We start from the raw sequence: 14,037 nt of genomic DNA on the forward strand, positions 1-14,037 counted from the left end.
TATCATTTTCAAATTGGGGCATATTAGGATTTCATTTCTCATCAGCACATGTGTGTCCTAAAATATTTTTAAGGGCACTTAAAGTGAGTACTAAAATCTGTCAACTAACTTTTCAGATTTGGGGGCTAGGATTCAATTAATTTCTCTTTTCTTCTTAGCCACTAAATTTCTATTTTTTTTTTTTTTTGTAAATGCTTATTTGTGAGATTAAGTGTATTAAAAATGTCTAATAAGAAGTATTATTATTATTGTTATTATTATTTCAAACATAAAACCCTCATCCACATGTTTCTCTTTCACTTTACAAACCCTACCATCTTCTTTCTCTCATAAAACCAGCCGCCCCACACCCTTCTTCTTCCCATGGTCTCTCACTTGTTCTCCTTCTATTCCAATCGATAATGGCTAAGGCTAATGGATCATTGACAACTGAATGCAGGTGGCACTCTGGCGAGAAGGGCTAGGTCGGCGTAGGCGTGGTTGTGTTGTAGAGGTAGAGGGATGGGGCTCAGGGACTCGGGAACGACTATGGCTGGCCACAACGGTAAGTTTTTGTACTCCCTTTGTGTCTTTGGTTCGAATGGGAAGAATTAGATGTGGTGTTTTTTGTTTTTATTTTTTCATGTATGTATATATATATATATGAACTGTAGTTCTGGAGGTCGAACTAATCACTCTATAATATATGCCCCCAATTTTAGTGTCGAAGCTTCAATGTTGAGTTGTTTTGTCTTGGTGTTTTTAGTTTGGATTGTAATTAGTTCTGTGTAAGCATTTTTGGTTATAAAAGCCAAACTATTCATTTTAGACCTAGATTTTGCTTTTGGTCGTTTTAAGAGATTTAGTCCAGATTCGTTTTTTGCTTGGTAGACTTAATAAAAAAATTAGTATATCATTTTTTTTTTGGAAATAATTATTCGGCATAGGAAACACATATAGTTTAGAGTTTGATTGCAAGGTGCCCTTGTTGTATTTGAATAAACAAAAAGTTTAATAAAATTTTGGAAGTTCAGCTTAATTCTCTAACTGCACATGTCAATTTTATTCTTGGTTAAGTGGTAAAAATTATGTAAACATTTATATCAACTACTTAGTCTTGGAATTAAATGTGAATTTCAAGTAGCCATTGGACATTTTCATGAATAAAAATTAAACTCATAATTTGGTATAGGGCCTGCTAACTTGCTTGAGTGTTCTGTTGCACTAAATAATTATTGTTGTTTTTTTTTATTGTAAAAGATGGTAGGCTGGATTGATTATTAATGATTTTAACTTATGTGCTTAATATATATCTGAATTTTTTAAATATTTCAAAATATCTTGGATTAATCTAGCATAATATATTGTGAGATGCAATGCTGAAAAGGAAATTTTGGGTACTAAAGTTTTCTGTATTGGTAGTGTGAAGTGTAAGCCTCAACTTATCCATTATAAAATTTAATAGTAGCATTGATAACTAAAACCAATATATCATAATATAAAAACATGTATTTGAATATGAGCAATTATATTAAACTTAGTTAAACTTGGAATGTGTTATCTAGTTAAAAGTTTATTTCTTTGGCTCAGAAGATTGGAAAATAGTAAGATATGATGGCGGAGGGAAATTGACACTTGTTTTATGAATTTTTCTAGATTTAGCACTAAAAAACAGAAATTTGTTTTAAAAAAATGTAGTGTGTTTGGCCTCATTTTCTAAAAACAGGTTCTAACCTCCAGCCACTTGAGTAGCAGCTCCTCAGTCAACAGGCTTTGTGGAGACGACTTTTGCACCTACAATCTCTGTGGCGATAGGCTTCATTGGGGGCTCCGAGCTTCTGGGCAACATGTCGGTGTGAGTAGCTTTTCTCAATTTAGAGTGATCTACGTGATGGTATGACAAACTTTGTATGTCTCTGGTTCCATATTTGGGACTCATTACATTTTTGGCTCATTGAATTGAATGCAGTAAAACTAAATCTAGTACCAAACCAACTGGTTTGTTGCTTTTAACATATTATGGTTACAAAATGATAAAATATTTTATTTTGTTTTTAACTTTTTACAATTAGAGAACAGATCTCAATTACATGTGTATATTTTCTAAAATTGTCTAGCTTTCTACCTTATAGAATCCACGAGTTGTCCTTATTGACATGTAATGAATATATATATAGTATCAGTTTTATAAGGTACTGTTTCTTAAAGAAATGATGTTATTTAGAATAAATATTCTCACAAAAGTATTATTATTATTTATAAAAATTCAAATTAATTTCCAGCTTTGTTTCACTTTGGTTAAAGTAATAGAAAATTTTGGCAAATAGTATTACTAGTAATCTGTCTATTATAAAATCCTGCTTAGGGTCATGAGAGAAGTGTTCCTAACATGTAATTAAAGTCTCTTGAGTATTATGCTTCAAGAAACTTCTTTGTAAATGCAAATCTTGTAATTTTTGAGATAATGACTCTTTTGTTTGTTACTGCTACTATGCATGCACTCTACCTTTTGGAACTTTGTTCAAAAATTCAGATTGTAATTTGAATCCTATATAATCTAATGATGTCCAAGAGTTGGTCTGGCCCTACGCATCATACAAAAGTAACTTAGAGGTTTTGTTGCTCCAAGAACAACAAATGATGCCTAACATTTTTAGGTAGACTACTTCTATTGTTTCTTCTATACATAAATATATTTAAAATTGAATTCCGTGTAGGCCAATTGTTTTTATTTGTGATGTTCTAAATATTTTTGCTGCAGTCTTACATGTATTTAGAAACCAGAGGGATAACGGCAATATATGCCACCGCACAGGTGAGGAGAACTTCTGAGATTATATTTATTGCAGTCTGATGCTTTTTGTTGAGGGTAAAAGCTTCACAGACGCTTCTCAGATATCATTTGGTTTGTCCTTTTATGAATAATGTAAAATTAGAACAATTTTATTGTAAGATCCATCAATAAGAGTATCATATTGAAATATTTAGATTGTTATTAGGATTTAGAGGTGGTTTGAGTTTTTTATGTATTTATTTTTATTGATAATGTTGAAAGATGTTACAAGTTAGCTTACAATATATGTTAATGAGAAATTTAAATTTCTTTTGATTTTGTTTTTGTGTTTTTGTATTACTTTCTTTTGAAATTTTAGAAATCTAACATATATAATATATTTTGGACACTCAATGTAATATATTTTTTTAAATCAAAATGAAAAATGTAGCTGCATTTAAGGGCATGCGAAAAAGAGCTCTAAACACTTTATTTAAAGATACTCAACTAGATTTTCTAGGACATGCATTGCGAGTCTTAAAAACATATTTTTAGAGCACTCGAAGAGAGCCCTATAAACTTGCTTAAAGACACTCAACGAGATTTTTTAGGACATGCATTGTGAGCCCTAAAAACATTGCGAGTCCTAAAAACTTCAATTTTTAAGGCTTTCAAATAGAGGACTCGTGCTTTGCGAGCTTTAAAAAGCCCTCAAATAGAGGACTCGAGCCGAGAGCCCTAAAAAACCTTTTTTGTAGTAGTATCGAAGCGTTGGATAGGAAGATTGTTATTTATACAAAAAAAACTCGAGGCCACTTGATAGTCTTCAAGAGGTAAATATTTCCTTCCTTAAATATTTGTATACGTGTGCATATAATATATAAGTGTGGTATATATATATGTATGCATGTATATCTATGTATATATATATGTTGCATGATTAATGATATTGCATATTAATGGTTCATGTATATATTTTGGAACATATAAATTGTTTATATGAGAGGTGAATTGTTTTTTTGTTGTTTATCAACTGAGCTCACCATGTAATTTCCTTGCGTACCCTGAATGTTTTTTCAATAATTGGTATCAGAGAGGTCATTAATCTCTGTATATTATTAATTGTTGTGTGAGATTATATGTTTTATATCATATGTATTATATATTTGAATGGATGGATGTTTATATTGATGGTGATAGATTTTTAAGGGTTGGTTATAATGATGCTTTTAGGTTTAAGAATTGTTTTTAATATTTCTAGCTGAAAAATGTAAGCCAATTTTGTGGCATATGAATTTTGTAATTTTATTTTTCGAAATGCAAATTATAAAATTGTTGTAATTTGATTCAACGGAGTTTTGGCACGAAAATCTAGACGATATCACCACCATTGGTGATCGCTAAGGCACACACCCCTAGTTGCCTTCCCCACCGTCCGTACGGACTGTACGGCCCCGTACCCACCGCCGCTCGTGTGCTCGCCACCATCGTGGCCGCCCGAGCTCTTCCATGCTGCTGGGACCCCTTGTCGCCGCCCCTCTTGATGACACACCTATGGTTTGTGTAATGTAAACCCCAATGTGTTGTTACCAAAAATGTTTTAATAATTTAATTAATTAAAAATTTGAAATTGAATTAAAATGGTTTTAATTTGGTAATTTCTATAATTAAAATAGTTTTGATTATTTTCCTTAATTAAAAATATTTTAATTATTCTCTTCCATAATTATTATTTTTTAATTAAAATATTCAAAATTAAAATTAAAATTAAAATTAAAATTAAATTGTTTAATTTTATTTTTGAATTAAATAACTCAAATTCAAATTGAGCCTTATAAACTATTTGGGTGCTAATATCCAAAGTTTAATTATTTTAAAAAGTTATTTAAAATAATTAAAAGCTGTATAATTCAAAATGGATATGGAAAAAGGCGGCATTGGCTCAACAAGGCTCAACAAGACTACATCTCAAGACTCGAGATCAAGACGTTCTTCATCAGGCCTTAGATAGTCTAGGTTACATTTCCATGTATATTTTGCAAGCATTGTAATTTTTTCTATAAATACCCAAAAATGACTAATATGTTTTTATTTACTTATTATAAGTGTTTGAATATTATTAAAGTGTTTAATATTTTGTCATGAATTATAACATGCCATTCATATACCCACATAATATGCAATTAACATGCATTACATTCGTGTAGAAACATGCTATATTATTATTATATGTTTATATATGATAATTCATATAATAATAAATTTAGTCTTAATAAGTTAAGATGATAAATCAAAATTAAAGGTTTTTAATTTATTATTTTAATGAAAAATATTTTATTAAAATAAAAATAATATTATTTTAATTAAAAAAAAATTAAAATTAGAATTAAGGGCACAATTTATTCATTTTATTTTGCTTAAATTGGACTAGTAATTATTATAATATCATTTGGTAAAAATAATTAAATTTATTTTTACAACTAAACTAAAAATATTGATTTTGTGAAAAACACACATTTCCAAAATAGCGAGTGGGAGAGGGAGTTATGACAATAAGTCCCATGGTCTCCATTATTGATTGAACACCAAGGGGCATAGGAAGGATCTCGTGTCGCCTCCATTTGCGGCCCCCCTAAGGAAATGCTTCCGAATATGTTTATTTTATCTTAAGGTTGACTTCTCTTATGAGAATATAATTGATGATGTATTTCAAGTTTGACTGACCCTAAGGCACACTCTTGAGTTAAGTCATTAATCGAAAATAATGGGTTACACTCCGAAGATGAATCTAGGCTTTCGAGCACGACTACTACATCTTGAACAAACTAGCAGTAGTTCATAAGTCAAAAGTGAAAAATGTGATTTTTAAGTTTTCACTTACGAAATTGAGATTTATCTCAAATTAATTTGTAATTAGTTTGACTTACCCCAAGACTGGTCCATTAATTTTCAAATTAATTTATCGTGGATCAGTATATAATTTTTATGTGTGTTTTATATGTTGCATCCATGCACCATGTTTACTGTTCCAAATAATATCTCGTATTTATTGTATATTTTAATTCATGATATTTTATTTATTTATTTCCAGCAACTATATATTTTGTTTACTTTAAAAACAATTTAAATTTTTAGTCATTTTGAAATAGTTGATTTTCATTATGAAAGAAACTGATAAGTTCTTTCTTTAAATTGCTTATAGAATTCTTTCTAGAAACAATAATTTAGACTCCTTTATTGATGAGTGAATAAGTTAAATATTTATTTTAAATAATAAATTTAGTTGTTATTTCTGAAATATATTTGTTCTACCTATTTCATTAATGAGTATAAATGATAATTATGAATTATTCATTATTGTGCAAAACACAGATTTAATAAAGAAGACATATTATTCAACCAACAATTAAGTGAAACCTAAATGTGAAATATATTTTCAGATTGATTTATAATTAAATAGACACATAAAACAAATAAACGACAATATTTTATTAGAACCATTCAATGGTTCTCTCCGTGTTTATATAGTCTAAATAGTAAAGTTAACCAAAAGACCTTTCTCTTATAAAGGCTCAAAAATCACATAATCGTTTAGCTAATTCATAGAGATGTATGTTGAACTTTTTAATGTCCAAAGCTAAAAGAAATAATAAATAGTAGGGTAAATACCATTTTGGACCCTGTATTTTGTAAAAGTTACCGACCGGACCCCGTATTTTGTTAAATGACAATTTGGACCATGTGTTTTGTAAAATAGAACAAAAGAGTACCCTGGACCAGATTTCGGTAAAACTTTTTTTTAAATATGACCAAAATGCCCTCATATTTTATTAATTAATGAATTAAATAAGTTATAAAAATATATAAATTGTTTTGAAAATAGTAAATAATAAAAAATATTTTAATCAATTAAAAAATATTAAAAAATTTTAATTTAAAATATTAAAAAAAAAACTAAAACCTATTTTTTCTAAAAATCTAAAACAAAATCAAACAACATTAAAATTAAAAAGCAAAAACTTAAACAAAATAAAAAAACCTAAATACCCTAAACCCATCTTCACCCTCTACCTCTTCTTCTCCGTCTCCTTCTTCTTCTTCTTGCTTCTAGACGTGGGGCAGCATGGGGCACCTTAGAGACACAGATCTGAAGCTTGGGGTAGCACGGGGGAGGCACAACGACGTGAGGCACTCCTCATCTTTTTCGTTGTAGGTGGTCAAACGTGGAGGAAATGGTGCGAGTTTGGAACTTGGGGGTGCAAGGGATGTGCAGGTGACGACAGGCTGATGGATGGGGTGGATATGCTACAACCAACAACTATGGGTGTGGGTCTTGATTGGGTTGTGGGTGTTATTTCAGATCTAATTTCGTGGCTTCGAGGACAAAGGATCTGGACTTCAAGGACGAGGATGCGCGGATTTGGGCTTCAAGAATGAGGATAGAAGTCCGAGCTTCAAACATGGTGGGACTGGTTCTTCTTGACATTGGGGCTCGTGAGGACTACTAGAGTTTTGGAGTAAATCTCCCTTTCTAATTCTGATTTTTTCTTTTCCTTAAATTATTGAGTAAAGTATATTGATTTGGAGTTTATTTGTATACATGTTTATGAACATTTGAAGATGGTATATATATTATGATATCTGGGTTCTCTGTGTTGAAAAATTGATGTTTCTAATTTGATTTTGTTGTTAGAAGTAAAAGGAAAAACTTCGAATAAATCTAGGTTTAGATGTGTAATGGTTTCTGGTTTGGATTGAAAATTGGTGTTTGGATCTGTAATGGTTTCTGAATTTTAACTTTTTGATAGAAGTTGTTGTAGTGATACTTGAATTTGGGTTTAGTATATGAATTCAAGAACGTGTTTTGATTAATTTTTGGGTCTTAAATTTGGGTGAATATGTTTTTGATTATTTGGTTTGATTTTAATTAATTTGATTAATGTTATAATTTATGTTTAATTAATTAAAATATGATTTTTTTTATTTTTAAAATTTTATATCAGTATTTTATTAATTTTTCATTTAATAATGTTTTATTTGAGATTATTAAATTCATTCATTTATAAAATAAGGGGCATTTTAGTCATATTTAAAAAATATTAATCAAAATCTGGTTCAGGGTACTCTTTTGTTCCATTTTGCAAAACGTAGGGTCCAAATTGTCATTTAACAAAACACAGAGTCTGATCGGTAACTTTTACAAAACACAGGGCCAAAATGGTATTTATCCTAAATAGTAAGTCAATATTTATTGACATTTATTAAAGATTTTCTTACTTTTGTTGAATGCAAAGAAAATTTCTAGAATTTTTCATGCAATATTCAAAGTAAAGTCACTTAAAGACTTGTTTGATTCGATCAAAAGGAAGTTTAAACTTAAAATTGGAATTCAAGTTATATGCATGTGAACTTGGAATTCAAACCCAACTCACATACAGCTAGAATGCTAAGCAACATTAGTATTTTGGAAAAGGAATATAATCGTATTATATAAGTTAAATAGATAATGAGTGATCATTATTGTCTTTATTATTTCTATAATTTAGACACTTATTATACTCGGTACATGTTTGATTGTACAATACCAAAGACTTAAAAGTAGGGATTCACAAGTGGTTATGTGAATAAATTGAAAGTTTTTAATGAAGTCATTTAGTGAAACAATTTAATAATCATAAAAGATTACAAAAGTGTTTGTATCTGTTAAATGCCACTTTAATGAAGTATGATTATTATAATCACTATATTTCTTGTTAACTTGTACTAGAAATAATGACTATAGGTCAAGTAAGCGAGTTACTGATAATTAACAATGATAAAACCAAAGAATATCACAAATTCTGTAAAGCTTTATTATAGTGGGAGCGTTAGTTAGTAACTACTCCGTTACAAACATAAAGTTTAGTTGGTTGTGTGTAACACAATCTAACTATATTTCATTCACATACTAATACGTAATGAAAGATTTTAACAGAAAATAATGGTTGAAACACCATGAATCTAGAAATGGAATTTGGAATTCCTGTGACATCTGGATTCTTGAACATCCAACTAAAGTTCATTAAACTTCAGTTTGCAATAGCATATTCAAGATGAAGAGGAGAACAGAGGAAAGTATAGACTGTTCAAAGTAAGGTTATAAACAGAAAGAAAAAATTTATTACTCGAATAAATACCTTCTACTGTAACCTAGCTTAAATCTGTTTACATAATCTTATTCATTGCTTTTTGCATGGATTATGAGATTTATTAAAATGGATGTCTAAATAGTCTTTTCTGAATGACTGGCATGGAAAACTGCTTGAAGATCTCGATTAGAAAGATTCGAAATAAAAGATCAAAATCAATTTTTTTTTGCAAGGCTTCTTAAATCCACCTTTGGATTTTAACGAGTCATCATATCTTAAATATCCTTGATTTAATCAAAGATTTTGTTGTGATTTTTATTCTTCATGTTGATAGCATTTTGATATTGGGAATGATTTAGAGAAATGATCAAAAGTGAAGAAATGTTAGCTAAACATTTATAAATATTAGATTTGGAAAAGCCAAATATGTTCTATACATTAAAATCTATAGAGATTGAAAGAACAATCTTTTGGCACTGTCTCAAGCGACTTTAGTTTACAAAAGTCCAAGAAAAGCTTTTTGCCTTCTCGGACAGGAGGATGTATTATTTAAATAATAATGTCCATTTATTCTTTTACAAGAAAAGAAGGACATTTATTCTTTTAAGACCTTGGTCGACAGACTTAGATACTCTGAGGTTTGTGAAATCAGCGCCTGTTTGGATCAGGTTACCTGATCTTGGAATCCAATATTGGGGTACAAAATGTTTGAGTGCTCTTGTTAGTACCATAGGCAAACCTATGATGATTGATAAGGTTACAAAGGAAAGATCTATGGTGAAGTTTTCTAGAATGCTTGTGGATGTTGAGATATCAGATCATTTACCTCAGTTTATCAACTTTCTTAATGAGCGTGGTCAATTGATGGTGCAGGCTATAGAGTTTGAATGGCTGCCTACCCGATGTTCGCACTGTAAAAGTTTTGGACATCTTGGTTCCAGCTGTAAACGTGACCAAGGGGCTATTTGGAGGAAAAAGGAGACGAAGACCGGGCTGGGGAATGTGGAGGCTGAGAGTAATCAAGCAACTACTGCTACTGCGTCTGAAATTTTTCCAAAGGTTCCTCATGATCAGGTGACTGGTATTGATATACAGACAGGAATGTTAAAGCAGAAATGTAGTTCTAATTTTGGGCAAGAACTGAAATGGACCACACAAAAAAAAGTGGGAGGAGCTAAACATATTATTCTGGATACTCAGAATTTGAGGACTAACAAGTACATTGTCTTGCAGGAGAGTCAAATGGAGGCCACAAAGAAGGGTCAACAAAAGATCAATGATTCTAATGGAAGGGTGCAACGTACTGTGTTGGAATATTAGGGGCCTGGCTAAAAGAAATAACCAGAGGTCTTTGCTAGACTTTTGCAGGCTCAATAAAATTGGTTTAGGTGCTTTTCTAGAAACCAAATTGAGGGAAAATAAGATTGAGGAAATGATGAGGTCTGTTTTTGTGGGTTGGGACTGTTTCAATAGTCCGGTTGTTGAGGGTAGGATATTATTGGTTTGGAAAACTAGTCAAGTCTCTCTTAGTATTCTCCAGGAAGATGAACAATATGTTCATTGCTCTGTTAAGATTAAGGGTATTACTCAGAAGTTTTGTCTGACTCTCGTTTATGGTAGGAATTCGGTGGAGGAAAGGAAAAGTCTTTGGACTTAGCTATCTTCGCTTGAGTTCCCAGTGCTTCCTTGGTTAGTAGTTGGGGATTTTAATGCAGTTTTTGACTATGATGATCGAATTGGAGGTCATCCTGTTACTGAGCTGGAATTGGAAGATGGTCGTCATTGGAGGGTCTGTACTATGGTGGATGAGTTGTGATCGATTGGTTCCCATTATACCTGGTCTAATAAGCAAGTGGAAGGAGCCAGATTTTTCTCTAAATTGGACAGGGCTTTCAAAAATGAAGCTTGGGTTGATACTTTTCCTGACTCTGAGGCTCGATTTAACTGGGATGTCATCTCTGACCATTGCTACTGCATTATAAAAACTGTTACAGTTCAGATTTTAGGGGCCAGGCCTTTTAAATACTTTAATATGTGGGCTGATCATCAAGAATTGAGAAGCACTGTGTTACAAAATTGGTCTGATCCAAGTGAAGCTTCTGGTTTACAACGAATTTTAAAGAAATTACACAGATTAAAATCTGTCCTGCTTCAGTTTAACAGAGTGAAAGTTGGTGATGTAGCTAAACAGTTTTCAGAAGCCAAGGTTAAGTATCAGCAAGCCCAGCTTTATTTGCAACAGGACCCTCATTTGGTTTCTCTTCAGCTTGCTGAAAAAGAGGCTTGTGTAGAGTTTGGCCGTCAATCCAGAATGTATGAGAGTTTTCTAAGGCAAAGGAGTAAGATCACTTGGCTTAGATTTGGAGATGAGAATACTTCCTATTTTCATGCTAGTCTAAAGCAGAGGAAAGATGGTAATTGGATTACTTCGTTCATGGATGATACAGGTCAGGTCAATGATAATTATGAAGAGGTTGTTGCTTATTTCATTAATCACTTCAAAGGCTTTTTTGGCAGTCCTAGTTCGGCTACTACTCGGATAGAGCAAGATTGCTTCACTCAAGGGGCTGTTTTGACTCTAGAGCAACAACTTGGATTAATATTGCCTTTTACCAAGAATGATGTTAAGGAGTCATTATTTAGTATTCATTCAATTAAGAGTCCTGACCCCGATGGATATGGTTCGAGATTTTTCAAAGCCTTATGGAAGGATATAGGGGATGAAATATCAGAGGCGATTTTGACATTCTTTGATCGAGGAGAGCTTCCTCATGACCTTAACAATACAATCATTTCCCTTATTCCTAAGGTTGATACTCCCTCTAAAGCTGCTGATTATAGGCTGTTTGCTTGTTGTAACACACTATATAAATGCATTTAAAAAATGCTATGTTTAAGGCTGGATAGAGTTCTTCTTGTGCTTGTTCGTCAAAACCAAGGAGCTTTTATCAAGAACCGCTTGTTTGTGCATAATATTCTTATCCTCCAAGATCTTCTTAAAGGCTATACCAGGAAAAATGTCTCTCCCCGCTGTTTGATAAAAATAGATCTTAGCAAGGCTTATGATTATCTTGATTGGGTCTTTTGGGAGGATCTATTGAAATCTTTTTGTTTCCTTAGCCGATTTATTCAGTGGATTATGGTTTGTCTGACGAGTATCTATTATACTCTTTTGATGAATGAGAGGTTGCAAGGGGGTTTTTGTGGGAGGAAAGGTTTAAGACAAGGAGACCTGATTTCCCCCTTACTGTTTGTGCTTGTCATGGAGTATCTTACTCGTCTTCTTAGTCATGCTACTCATAACAAGGAGTTCAGATTTCATCCCCTGTGTAAAAGTCTGCACCTTGTCAATCTTTGTTTTGTGGATGACCTTATCTTATTTTGCAAAGGCAATCTCCGGTCTATCCAAATCTTGTCTGATGGTTTTACCAAGTTTAGTAAGGATTCTGGTCTTTTTGCCAACTTGACTAAATCTCAAGTTTATTTTGGTGGAATTTCCTCTGAAGATAAGAAAAGTATTTTGACTTATGTCAATATAGAAGAGGGTTCTTTTCCCTTAAAATACCTGGGTGTCACTCTTCGGCCTACTAAATGAAAGGCGATTGATTATGGTGTGATCATTAAGAAAATTCATAATTGTCTTCATACTTGGGCTAGTCGTCATTTGTCTTTTGCTGGGAGAACTCAATTGATTCATTCTGTTTTGTTAGGCATTCGAATGTATTGGATGAACATTTTTCTTCTTCCTCAAAGTGTCATTCATGAAATTGATCGGCTGTGTCAGAAATTTTTATGGGGAGCAAAAGGAAACCTCAACAAACTTCACTGTTCTTCCTGGGATCAGGTTTGCTTACCGAAGAATATGGATGGTATTGGTTTTAAGGAAGGCTCTAAATGGAATAAAGTTTTGTTAGCCAAGTATATTTGGGCGATCACTTCTAAATAAGATATGTTGTGGGTAAAATGGATTGATGAGTTTTATCTCAAAGGTCATAATTTTTGGGAATATTCATTAAAAGCTGATGTGAGTTGGTATTGGAGGAAATTAGCTAAGCTGAAAGAGTGTTTTTCCTTAGCAGACTTGGAGGCCTCGACTTTTAAAGGCAAGCTGAAACTGAGTTGCCTTTACAACCTTTTGCTTCAGAGGGATTCAATTACTTATGCTAAGGTTGTGTGGTGTAAGCTTTCTGTCTCGAAGCACCGATTTATCTTATGGCAAACGGTTCTTGGCCATTTGCTTACTAGGGATAATTTGTTGCACTGCCATGTTCCTATGGCTTCCTCTTTAGGCCCTGTTTGTAAGAGTGTAGATGAGTCTCATGCTCATCTGTTCTTCGAATGCATATTCTCTCAAAAGGTATTGAAGCATATCAGAAGGTGGTTAGGACCAGCTCTTTGGCCTGACAAGGATACTGAGTGGATTCTTTGGATGGATGGGAAGCCTAAAGGGATGTTACGAAGGATTGCCGCTGATTCTCTGGCTGCGGAAGTTTATTTCATATGGATTAATCGGAATTCTTGTATTTTTGATCATTGTTCTTTGTATGTTCAAAGAATTGATTGTATGATAAAATTGTGTCTGAAAGCTAGACTGTTTAGTATTATGAGACTGAATTTGCAGGTCAAAGAGAAGCTAATTTTAGAGTTTTTTAGGAACTTGTAACCTGTTCTCCTGTTAGCTCCTTTTGAGCTTTTGGTTGTTAGTTGTGTTGATAAATATATTTCATTTTTCCTTGATCAAAAAAAAAAAAAAAGAAGAGGACAAGAGACAGTATTCCTACAACTCAGTGATGGACTATTTTATGTATCGAATGTTATGTGTGCAAATTGACATTTGTTAAACTGTGGGAATAGTCAGCAGTTGTCAATCCAATGTTGGATTGAGTCATTAAATAATTATAAGGAGTTAATTTTTGAGTATCTTGAATATAATAAAGATTATATGTTTGTGTATTTAGGCAGTGACCTAAAATCCCAAAGGATGAACTGATTTCAATCAGATAGAAATCTTCAAAGATTGATATCAGAATCAGTTTGTGGAGGAAACACATTAATCCGGAAATGTGTTGGACATTTCAGAATTGTATATTCCACCATAGAAGCCAAAATGTAACAACTACTGAGTAGTTAAATAGGCTATTTAATTTAGATGTGTTC

At 32.2% G+C, this 14,037-nt stretch overlaps 2 protein-coding genes across 6 annotated transcripts; both read left to right on the top strand.

Annotated features, from left to right (window-relative positions):
* The first annotated feature begins 253 nt into the window (after positions 1–253).
* On the top strand, positions 254–3,091 carry LOC133782410 (uncharacterized). Of its 5 annotated transcripts, none has more exons than XM_062221710.1 (4): positions 254–366; positions 440–544; positions 1,706–1,834; positions 2,741–3,091. In XM_062221710.1, exons 1-4 carry the CDS (start codon positions 364–366, stop codon positions 2,831–2,833), a joined length of 330 nt encoding a protein of 109 aa, XP_062077694.1. In that variant the 5' UTR covers positions 254–363; the 3' UTR covers positions 2,834–3,091. The 5 variants fall into 5 exon arrangements, 2 of the variants coding, with proteins under 2 accessions (XP_062077694.1, XP_062077693.1); XR_009870490.1 differs by adding an exon at positions 2,513–2,636 and having other exon boundaries at positions 264–544; XR_009870489.1 differs by having other exon boundaries at positions 259–544; positions 1,706–2,636.
* A 6,563-nt stretch (positions 3,092–9,654) lies between these two features.
* Positions 9,655–13,543, top strand: LOC133785361 (uncharacterized). Its single transcript, XM_062224609.1, has 7 exons — positions 9,655–10,180; positions 10,269–10,496; positions 10,596–10,673; positions 10,785–11,724; positions 11,779–12,425; positions 12,591–12,724; positions 13,025–13,543. Exons 1-7 carry the CDS (start codon positions 9,655–9,657, stop codon positions 13,541–13,543), a joined length of 3,072 nt encoding a protein of 1,023 aa, XP_062080593.1.
* Positions 13,544–14,037: the final 494 nt, after the last annotated feature.

This window comes from Humulus lupulus, chromosome 6, assembly GCF_963169125.1.
Source record: "Humulus lupulus chromosome 6, drHumLupu1.1, whole genome shotgun sequence".
Lineage (NCBI taxonomy): Eukaryota > Viridiplantae > Streptophyta > Magnoliopsida > Rosales > Cannabaceae > Humulus > Humulus lupulus.

Coding starts and splice junctions, on each gene's coding strand:
- LOC133785361 (XM_062224609.1), top strand. CDS start 9,655: ATGGTGAAGTTTTCTAGAATGCTTGTGGATGTTGAGATATCAGATCAT. Junction 10,674..10,784: donor TGGTCGTCATTGGAGGGTCT/GTACTATGGTGG, acceptor TCAAAAATGAAG/CTTGGGTTGATACTTTTCCT. Junction 12,426..12,590: donor TTATGTCAATATAGAAGAGG/GTTCTTTTCCCT, acceptor CTGTTTTGTTAG/GCATTCGAATGTATTGGATG.
- LOC133782410 (XM_062221709.1), top strand. CDS start 434: ATGCAGGTGGCACTCTGGCGAGAAGGGCTAGGTCGGCGTAGGCGTGGT. Junction 545..1,705: donor GACTATGGCTGGCCACAACG/GTAAGTTTTTGT, acceptor TTCTAAAAACAG/GTTCTAACCTCCAGCCACTT. Junction 1,835..2,740: donor CTTCTGGGCAACATGTCGGT/GTGAGTAGCTTT, acceptor TTTTTGCTGCAG/TCTTACATGTATTTAGAAAC.